Source organism: Hyla sarda, chromosome 9 (assembly GCF_029499605.1).
Source record: "Hyla sarda isolate aHylSar1 chromosome 9, aHylSar1.hap1, whole genome shotgun sequence".
In the NCBI taxonomy this organism is placed as follows: domain Eukaryota; kingdom Metazoa; phylum Chordata; class Amphibia; order Anura; family Hylidae; genus Hyla; species Hyla sarda.
The window spans coordinates 138,363,338-138,374,763 of record NC_079197.1 but is presented as its reverse complement, the minus strand read 5'-3'; the positions used below and the strand labels follow the sequence as shown (position 1 = coordinate 138,374,763).

General features: G+C 44.1%; 1 protein-coding gene across 4 annotated transcripts in view; it reads left to right on the top strand.

Annotated features, from left to right (window-relative positions):
- The window catches only part of AXL (AXL receptor tyrosine kinase), a 147,094-nt gene that overhangs the window by 127,367 nt on the left and 8,301 nt on the right, over window positions 1–11,426 (top strand). For all 4 annotated transcript variants that reach the window (XM_056540092.1, XM_056540091.1, XM_056540090.1 and 1 more), the window contains 3 exons: window positions 351–443; window positions 2,855–2,976; window positions 4,074–4,183. In XM_056540092.1, the coding sequence (XP_056396067.1) occupies window positions 351–443; window positions 2,855–2,976; window positions 4,074–4,183 (325 nt within the window). The remainder of the gene's footprint in view (window positions 1–350; window positions 444–2,854; window positions 2,977–4,073; window positions 4,184–11,426) is intronic.

Genomic DNA, 11,426 nt, shown 5'->3' with positions numbered 1-11,426 from the left:
AATACATACACTCCTTCTGCTGGAGACAACGTTGTTGCTTCTTCATGAAGGATATGCTCTTCCTCTGAGTTGTCCAATGTGAGCTGGAGACAGCTCTGTGGCTGACACTAAAAACAATAAAAAAGTCAACATTTTCTTACAATACAAGGCATATAGTATAAAGTCTGGGAATAGTATGTGAAATAGAAGGGTGCAGTTCACAGCTCAAAGATTCCAGCACAGGTAGCACCCGACAATGTCAACAAGACATCTGCCAGTCTAATCCCCAGTAATGGTCCCAGTGTCGGATAACTTTCTGTAGGAATGGGTTGCTTCACTTTTTGCATTTTATTTTTTTCTCTTCTCAATAGTTGCCATCTGCACCCGCACCGAGATGGAAGATTTCCTGAGCGAGGCTGTGTGCATGAAGGAATTCGATCATCCCAATGTCATGCGTCTCATTGGTGAGTGATGGGAATAGTGTTCTGTGTCCTACAGCTGAGCTGAATGTTATGGAGAGTCAGTATCTTTATTTTGATGCACTTATTCTCATTGAAGAAAGAGTATGAAGAAATAGTATGGTAGCTCAGGGCCGGCCCAAGACATTGGAGAACTACAGATACCATCAAGTGCAACCCCCTCTGTCACTGCACCAGTGCAGGAATTACTGTGGAAGTCCTCCAGCCACTGTGTCCCAGACTGTGATCAATGGGAGAACTACTACCCTCAGCATTTTCCCATAATTCCCACAGTTGTTCCTTCTGCACTGGTGCATGTAGACTGTTCATCATTTTACTGAGGATTGGCATGGTTTTGTGATGTTGCTTCCATGGATTTAATGTGCTTCACCTGCATAAGCAGCATGGGCAAAAGCCACATTGCAAAACCAATGTAAATATATGTGTTTTTGCTGTGCATGCTGTTTTTAGTTTTTAGTGTTATTCAAAGAAATCCTGATTTGTCTGTTTTAGACGGAGGCTCATGCAAGTCTATGGGAGGGAGCGTGATGGCCGTCACGCCCCTTCCCATAGACTTGCGTTGAGGGGGCGTGGCCTTGACATCATTACCGGGGCGCAGCTGTGACATCAGGAGCTTCCGGTGCTGCACCCGACACTCTAAACGAACAATAGGTGCAACAGGGAGATTGTGGGGGTCCCCAGAGGTGTGACCCACGCGATCATACATCTTATCCCTTATCCAACAATAAGATGTCTAGGGATGATGACCCCTTTAAACTCTGGTTGGAACTGGACGTTTTTGCAATACAGTTCCTGTATCAGGTTTTTGATGAAAAACGGATTCCTCAAAACCTGACTAAACTGTATCAAAAAGTGTGTACAAATTTTAACCCATATACAATTGAAAACCCAATACTGTTTGAAAAATGATGTCCGGTTGCATCTGTTTTTTAAGAAAAAAACGTATAAGTTTTTTACTTTTCACTCCATTTTGAATAAAGTTTCACTTGTTTGATTGAAATTCCAAGAAAATAAACTGTGCAAAGTCAAAAACCATATGGTGAAAACCAGATGGAACCAGTGGCACATACAGTTCTGTACGGTTCCCATTAACTCCCATGTTTTAAAAAAACGTATACGGCTTAATACAGTTTTTCACCCGGACCAAGAAACGTGGTAGACTATGGTTTTGGATACGGGTAAAAAACTGGACAAAACCGTATGTGGTGCAAAACGGATTAAACCGGATGATGCGTTTGACATACGGTTTACAATATTAAGTCAATGCATAAGGTTTTCTATACAGTTCCATACAGTTTTTAACTTGAAACCGTATACGGGAACTGTATAACAAAAACATGGTGTGCATGCACCCTTACATCTCTAATTCTATTTGAAATTCAAATTCAAACCAAATCATTTGTTGTCATCTAGTGGCAGAGATTATGTACTGCACTTAAATAAAATAAAAAACTCTGCCAATGGACACAGCCGCCTCCACCCTCCTCTCTTACACAATTTATCATCTCCAAACTGCAATCCCTAGATTCTAACAAGATATTTTTCCTTCACTAAAACCATCTGATTTTGGGTGTTGCCGCCATTACCGCAGTGTTTTTCAGTTTTTAATGGACGTGTTTATGTTATGGCATCACTTTACATAAGGGCCACTTGACTTTTGAGAAAAACAGCTTTGCTCGGTGATGTCCAAGACTTTGTTTTCTCATAGGATTTATAGATTTTCTTATTTGTGAAATGTAATATGTCTAAGGAACCATTACTATCTGTAATAAAATATACTGTGTCCATGTTGTAGTATTGTAGTGTATCTCAGAAACCGTGGATTCAGGACAGAGAATTGATTATTTGTAGAGAGGAGAGAGTCAATTCAGCAAAAATAGGATTCAGTCTAAATCAGTTAAAATCAGAACTTTTTGCAATTCGATTTGAATTTGTTCTGTTCCTGCTCCCGTACATTTATGGCCACACAGGTAATCAGTCATGCTGTATCCATCATGGTTTTTGCTCGCTTCATTGGGCTAGAGGTACTCAGTCCATCCACTCAGTGTACTGTAAAGGAGCAGGGGCACCTAGGCACCTACCTTTAACAGGAGTCCCTGCTTCTGTTCATACTTTACATTTACAATCACAGGAGAATCAGGGTACTCCCGAATCCAAATCCAAATTAAATCTGATGGTTAGGTTTGCCAATTCAGACCTGAAATTATATTGGGAGCTTTGTTTGTATCCACATAAATTGGTTTACAGAGCCCAAAAGTTATATTTTGCAATAGTCATTTTTCACTTGAGTTTTAGAAAAACAGCATCTTTCATGACCACAGTTCACATGATAGCTATGCAGCCATCCTACATACTGTTCTTTTAATACAGACTTTCCCTATCTTCCCATCATTCAGGAGTGTGTCTTCAGAATACAGAGAATGAAGGATATCCATCGCCTGTTGTTATATTGCCATTCATGAAACATGGAGACCTGCACAGCTTCCTTCTGTACTCTCGGCTTGGAGATGCTCCGCTGGTATGTAATAATATTGATAGCTACATCTATTGAAGAGGTGATCCTCTGTTATTCCTCCTGGAAATGTATAAATGAGTTGAGAATTGGCATAACCATTCTCCTTGTCATAGGGTCATGTCCCTATAAAGTCTGGGACTATCCAATCAGCACTGTCAGTGTCAGTGTGTGGATGGACATGAACTAAGTACAATGACAATGGTGACGCAAAACTTTTTGATTTGTTTTTGCATTTTCAGGAGGAAAAATGGAACAGAAAAACTCATATCATATGGAATACCAGTCTGTACTAAAACAGACATGTCAGGAGAGTTACCAGATCCTCTTTGGGGGGGGGGGGGGGTTTGTCAAAAACTTTCTGAGTTGCCCATAGCAACCAATCAGATCGCTTCTTTCATTTTACAGAGGCCTTTTCAAAAATGAAAGAAGCGATCTGATTGGTTGCTATGGGCAACTCAGCAACTATTTCCTCTGGACAGGTTTTGATAAATCTCCCCCTTTGAGTTTACATTAAGGTATGCAGGCTGAAATGTCTGCCTCCCTAATCCATGGTGTATCCATGGTGGGCACCTTCACTTTAATGTACCAAACATAGTCTACTAATGAGTACGATCATGGATACACACTTTTGAGTCCTAAAAAGGAAAGTGTTTGAGGAATGAACCAAAAGTAGTCACCAGTAGACTACACTCAGTCCAATAAATTGAATGGCTATGCCACATATAAACTGCACTTTCCTAATGTAAACCCAGCCAAACAACCAATTTTCTGGCAATAAAAATATATTAGAATATATTAATAGTGTCAGTCTGTATATTGGTAAGGGTCTATTCACACGGCAGAATTTCCGTTAGCAGAATTCTGCCTTAAATTAAAGCTTACAGACTTCTATGGGATTCCACACTCCCATTCACAGTTCTGAATTTCCGCTTGCGGAAATTCAGAAGTGCGAATGGGAGTGCGGAACCCCATAGAAGTCTATGGGCTTTAATTGGAGGTGGAATTCCGCAAGCGGAAATTTTACTGTGTGAATAGACCTTAAGTGTTAGACACATCAAGTACCTTTAGGTGATGACCTTGTATAATCCCTTTGCTTGCAGTACCTCCCAACACAGATGTTGGTGAAGTTCATGACAGACATAGCCAGCGGCATGGAGTATCTAAGCAGCAAGAACTTCATCCACAGAGACCTGGCTGCCCGGAATTGCATGTAAGGTTCTTGGGGTAGATGGATTATTATCTTCTTCTTAAAGTGTTACTGTCATTTAGAACAACTTTTGACTTGTTGTACAGATCAGACCATTGTATTCATCTTCAGAGGAGTAGCATTCGTCTCAAGCACCTCGGTAGAAAATCTATAACTAGTCCTTCCAATAGTATTTTGAGTGCTTCAATGTCTGATTTGTGTGCTATCCCTAGATTATACTGTATAGAGGAACCTGCATTTAAGTGTTACAGCCAGTGATAAAAACATTTAACATGTCATGCGGACATGTCAAACGTTTGGATCAGTCAGGTTCATAGTGCTGTGACCCCACCCATTGGCTCTGCACTTTGACACGCCCAACCTTACTACTGGGATGACACACTGTAACAAATCTCCTCCTCGTGTAATTACCTTACTACTGGGGTGACACACTGTAACAAATCTCCTCCTCATGTAATCACCTTACTACTGGGGTGACACACTGTAACAAACCTCCTTCTCATGTAATCTCCTTACTACTGGGGTTACACACTGTAACAAACTCCTCCCTCACGCGACAGTGGTTCTGGCTGGGTGGGTGCTCCGGATGAGCGGCCGGTGCTTCAGATGCTGGCTGGTTACTAACTATCTTGCAGTGGGTAGAGCAGCGCCCCCATTAAGAGGGCATCTAGGCGGCTGCCTATTTTGCTTATAGGCAAAACTGTCCCTGTGTGACCCTTTCCGATCTCTAGATATAGCCAGGAGAAGTGCAGGGCTGTGTGCTTCACTTCCCACCTGGGAGCTCAGTCCATCTGATTGTAAGAGTCAGTGCCATGCACTTCTCCCAGCTGTATCTAGAGATTGGAGGGGGTCTCAGCACAGAGACCTTTACTGATCAAAACTATTGACATGTATAGATGACATGTCAAAAGTTTTTATAAACAACTGTAAGGCTAGGTTTCCACACCATTTTTTTCCTGTCTTTTTTTGGAATACTGCAACTGCAGTTTTTGAGCCAAAACCAGAAAAAGATTTCTTATTCCTTTTGAATACACTTCTGGCTTTGGCTCAAAAACAGCAGTGGCAGTGTTCCAAAAAAAGACAGTAAAAAAACCTATGTGGAAACCTAGCCTTATGCTTTTAATAAAAGCAAAATCACCCTTTGAGCTGCTGTACACTCCTAATCCCCCTAAAGGCTTTGGAATTCTGCAAGGTGATTCCGCAGCAGCGCTGTTCACATTGCAGAATTTCTGTGCCAGAAACATCTAACACAGAAATTCAAGTTCCGATGTCTGCAGAAAGAATTGACATGGAATGCATTGCCATCTATGAGACATGCATTGCCGAGCTGTCCTTGCAACAGCATGTCATGCCAGCGCCCGCAGTCTCCAAAATGTACTCACAGAGATTTTGCGAACATAGCCTAACAGTCTTTGTCTTAAACTGGGTAAAAGGGGTACTCCGCCCCTAGACATGTTATCCCTAATCCAAAGGATAGGGTATAACATGTCTGATCATGGGGGGTCTGGCCACTGGGACTGTGTTCCCCGGGCCTGCTTCTTCCATGCTTGTGATGTCACGCCACACCCCCTCCATTCATGTCTGTGGGAAGGGGCGTGACTGCTAGTACACAACCTTCAGACATGAATTGAGAGGGCGTGGCATGATGTCACAAACATGGAAGTCTCAGGCTACCCTGTTCATGAACGCCGTGGCCCAGGGAACGCAGGGGGATCCTCCTTGCTATCAGACAAGTTATACCCTATCATTTGGATAGGGTATAATAGTTATAGGGGCAGAGTACCCCTTTAAAGCTGCATTCACATCACTTTTGGGGCATATAGCAGCCAGATCAAGCAGGGAGTTTCAAAACTGCCTCCTGCCATATCCCTGCCGGACCTGTGCTCATTTTTCCACCATATCTAGTTTTTGAACTGGGCTGAAAACTGTGGTCTGCTGTGCTTTTTATTTCAGTTCAAAAACTGAATATGGTGGAAAAATGAGCCGACTGTAGTCACTAGCTGACTCTGGTCGCCTCAGTGAAATGAATGGGGTTCGGCACAGGTCCATCAGGGATGTGGCAGGAGGCGGTTTTGAAATTCCCCTGCCTGCTCGACTGCCATGTGCCCCAAATGTGGTGTGAATGCAGCCTAACATGTTATTTCATGTCATGCATTTTGGCATGTATTACATTCCAAAATACATGCTGCAAAACTTTGCCATCCACACCCCATAGTTTTAATCGTAAAACGCACAATTCAGACTGTTGAGACCCAATTAGCTCCTAGCAGGCTATAACTACCCCTCCCCCTTATTACAATAATTAATTAAATAATAACTGACACAACAACAATTCAACTTTTTATGGGTGGGGATCGGCCACAGCTTTATTTATAAAATTACTTATATAAATAACAATTTAACTGTAACAAAGACACCGATTTGGCTTCTTGTCAACCCGAGAGGTTCTGCCACACTGTCCTATGTGGAGGTCTACCCCGTTGACCCCGCTTTCACTGTCTTCTTACCGCCAAGCTGTGACTTACAATAAACAGAGATACAAAAAGGGAGGGAGGGAGGGCAAAACTCCGGGTCCTGGGCAGATTGAGGGGGGAAGGGAGGCACCACAGCTATAAATACCCAGGGGAGGGCCCCTGAAAGCCCGGGAAACTATTACACCCTGATTGGTGCACTCCTTCCTCCCCACCCATGGGACATACCACTATAGTTACCAACAAGTTTTTACAGACGGGGGAGGGGGCTAAAAACCTTGCCTGTATATTTCTTAACCCCTTAACTGCTCACCAGTCAGGGGGCAAGCTAGTTATGCACAGCTATTTAATTAAATAATAACTGACACAACAACAATTCAACTTTTTATGGGTGGGGATCGGCCACAGCTTTATTTATAAAATTACTTATATAAATAACAATTTAACTGTAACAAAGACACCGATTGGCTTCTTGCCAACCCGAGAGGTGCTGCCACACTGTCCTGTGTGGAGATCTACCCCGGGTTGACCCCGCTTTCACTGTCTTCTTACCGCCACGGAGGAGACCAGTTAGCCCTACACTGGGCTCCGACCCCCACCCAAGAGATACTGGATAGCCAACACCTGGGGCCACTTCAGCCCCCCGGACACACCCAACACATTTCCTGTCCAGGAAATCCGCCCAACACATTTCCTCTCCAGGAAATCCGCTCAACACATTTCCTCTCCAGGAAAACCGCCCAACACATTTCCTCTCCAGGAAAACCGAGGTACCTGCCGCCAGGACCTATTTCTTATATAAATTTGTATTCATTTATTTTATTTATTAATCTTTATTTTATTTTTTTTTTTATAACTCTTGTGCGAACACATCTCTCAGACTCACCCATACATCGAAGAGAGCCGCAGCACTCGCACCACCTTGCGGAAAAACGCTCGCAAAACATAACACATATGGGAAACATCAAACTGGGCAAAAATAGCAACGCAACATGCAGATCGCCAGCGCCCCACGTGCTGCGCTACCCTCTCCGGAAACCAAGCCATCTCCGCCGGCCCCGATACAAAAGAGGGCGAATCTCCAACTCACAACACCCCATCCTATCAAAGAAAAGCAAAACCCAAAACAGACAAAAAACTCGAAACTGAATAATCGGGGGCATGGAGCAAAAAAGAAAAAGGGGGGGGGGGTGCCCCACAGCCGCCCCGTCAAGCAATAGGACGACAACCCGAAAAAACTGTCATTCGCACAAGCTGCGCTACCTGGATCGCCGAAGCAGTCTCTGACAAAAAAGGGGGCCTTTAATTTTTATTATTTTTTTTATTTTTTTTATTACTGTGTCGCAAATTGCACAAAATAGGCACCCAAAAAACAGACACCCCAGTCCCAGATGAGGAGAAAGGAAGTGCCCCATCCACATAGTCCCGAAAAAAGCCAGCGCAAACCTCGGATGAGCAAAACGACGCAAAAGCGACAACCAAAAATCCGACCCGCAGCTGCCACCAAGTGACCCAAAACTGATAGGAAAAAACGGCCGCCGACAGCAAGGCCACCCACTCGCGGGCCCAGCCCCTAGGTACGCACCAACATCCCACCAACCGCAAAGTAGAAAAGAAAAAATTACCCCCAGCCGTGCGCCAACCGCACCCCACTGGGTCGCAGCACAGTGGGAAAGCCACCCACCTGTTTTCTCCTTTTTTTTTTTGAATAGAAGGTGATTCACATGAACAGGTGAAGATACCCGGCATCATGTACTAAGAATGTTATTTGGATGCACAGAGAACACAGCCCAAATCTCGAACCTCCTTGGAGAGGTGACACAGCAGTCAACTTCCGTCATCACATCCTATGAAAACGAAATAGGAATAAATATCAGAGCCCGGAAGGTTACTACAAAGGGCATTCCAGGTACAAAAAACAAATCCCCTATCCACAGACACATTTGGAACCTCCGGGACCCACCTCCACTGTAGACATCCCGGCCACCACACCACCAACCACTCGCAAACGCCTTACTGTGAGTGTGACCAAGTCGCAGGAGCCACCAAAGCGGACCAAGAAATACACACCAAACTCCACGATGACCCACGGGCCAGCCACACAGGCAAACCTTCCGACTCCGCTCAAGGGAGCAACCTCCGGAACCACTGCCAGAGAAAAACGAGACAAAGCGTCAACACCCAATACCGACCCCAGGGAGCACAGCCCCAAAATAAATAGTAACTCCAAACAGCGAAGCACTAGGCACACCAAGCCGAACACAAGAAGAAATCCGCAAGAGTAATATCAGTGACAACTCCCCGAATGTCAGACCGACAACACGCCACGATCACTCAAAGCACCCCAGAAAAGAAGAAAAGTAACACCAAATTAGAGCGCTACCAAGCGCAGGGGCCAAGCCAACCCACACAGTATCGTTACAAGTCCAGAACATGAGCTGCCGAAGCAAGCACCCAAAGTCCCACAACCAATACCAAGGCAAAAGCGCTAACAAAACCCAAGCATGGCAGAAACCCACTGACTACCAAGACCCAGGGCTAAACCACCCAGCAGCACCACTGGGAAACCAAACCACACCAACAACCAACCAAACCGGCCACATCCGGAAACAGAGCGAGCTTCCCGTGAGCTGCAACGGGGGACAGAAAGCAGGCCTGTCCACTGCACGACACATGAAAAAACCCCAACCAGCCGAAACGTCAGCCCTTAGTGCACCCGGTGCACATATGCGGGGGCACAGATACCACACACCCTTGGCGGCCAGAGACAACCTGGAGGAAAAAACTCCGCCCGGAACCATATTCCACGTGGAACAATCAGGAAACCAGCAAGGACCGTAACCAGGGCACCTAGCGAGCCCCGAAGAAACCAAAACAGAGAAAAACGCAATCACACCCTGACCACAGGAAAGCAGCAAACCAATGCCAATGCGGCATGCGGAACCCATGCTAATCTACTCAGTATTGTTCCAATTTTAACATATGTGCTGCCGAAGCGAGCACCAAATATGGAACGCTTCACAATTTGCATGTCAGCCTTGCAACAACAAACCACACCCCCACAAGCGCAGAGCACAGGAGAATCACCCTCCGGAATACCACCACGAACAGAAGAATCACAAGGCAAGGCAAACAGAGACTCAAGCGAACCTACCCCTGGGGCTCAAGCGAAACCTACCCACCGAACACATCAGCTAAAGCACCCAAAACGACATACAGAAGTCCCATGCCTACCAAAGATTGGGAAAATTCGGAGAGATAAACCAAACAAAAGGGGGAGAAAACCAAAAGAAACAAAAACGTAACTGGGCGGCACCCACCGAATCAGGAAAAGGAACAAGCCGCAGGAGCCAAGTCTGCCAAACCCGGCCACCCAGAGCGTAAGGCCAAAAGAGCACTCACCGCAGAAAACATTTTTTTTTTTTTTTTTTTTACGATACCCTACCAAAGCACCCTGAAATAGAGGAGGAAAGCAGTATTAGAACTCTGGTCTCCCACACAATACACATTCAACTGATGGCTGCTCAGACCACTGACCTACAGCCAGAACCCAAGAAGAGACGTACTCAACTCCCAACCAGAGACCAAACTCAACATACACACAGAAACAAAAGGACGAACACTGCACAGAACGCAGCCATAAGCACACTAACCGGGGAAGGGGCCAAGCCCCGCATCAGAACACCCACCAATTCCAGAAGATGGAGAAGCCAACAGCTGGAAGAACCACTTCACCACCGCCGCAGGCGTGGGACAAGGCAAGTCGGAGATCGCCGGGTCACGGGCACTCCGCCACCACACTCACTACCCCTCCACGGGGGGCATTGGAGAGGCAGGAGGAAGAAGGGGGGGGGAGATCTGGGAACACGGGGCGGAGAGGTGATGGGGGGGGGGGGGCAGACACAGTGGGCAGGGGGGTGTGGTAAGGGGAGAGGTGCCAGCGTGGGCGGAGTGAGAAGCTGGGTAAATGAGAGGGGACGATAGGAGAGCTCAAATAGTTTGCGCCGTAATCCGAAAGAGCCCGCAGTACCCTTGCCCTTTTCTCGTATTGTTTTTTTTAAATTTTTTTTATTTATTTATTTTTTTTTTATTTTTTTTGTGAACGCCGTTTATTAATACATACAGTAGAAAAATTGACCGAATATGCTAAACAGAAATGTCATATGTGTATTAAATTACCAATATTATTTATTATGTATATCACGTGTATAATGAAATTTAATATTTATTTATTTCTTTTAATTTAAAATTATTTTATTTGAATTATTCATTTATTTATATTTGCGTGCACGCCATAGACGGAACACTTCAAACGACGACATATTGTTATACCCCAGACATGCACGCATGAGGAGATACCACATACATGCATGTCTACAACACACATATTTTTTATTTTTTTTATTTATTTATTTCTAGTTATACCTATATATACATACATACACTTTTATTTATTTATTTATCGATTTTTATTTTTATTTTTTAATTTTTTTTCCCATTTATTTACATATATATATATATATATATATATATATATATTATTATTTTTTTTGTATTATTTATTTATTTATTTATTTATTTTTTTGGATGGGGAAAAGGGGGCAAACCAAACTTTTATTATTGAAGGGTTAAATTACCTTTATTGACTTAATTCTTTTTTTTTTTATTTATTTTTATTTTTTTTTGTTTGCAATGTTATAGCTCCATAGGAGCCATAACCCTGCACACACTGCTCCTAACACTGATCACTTGCCATGTATTAACATGGCAATGAT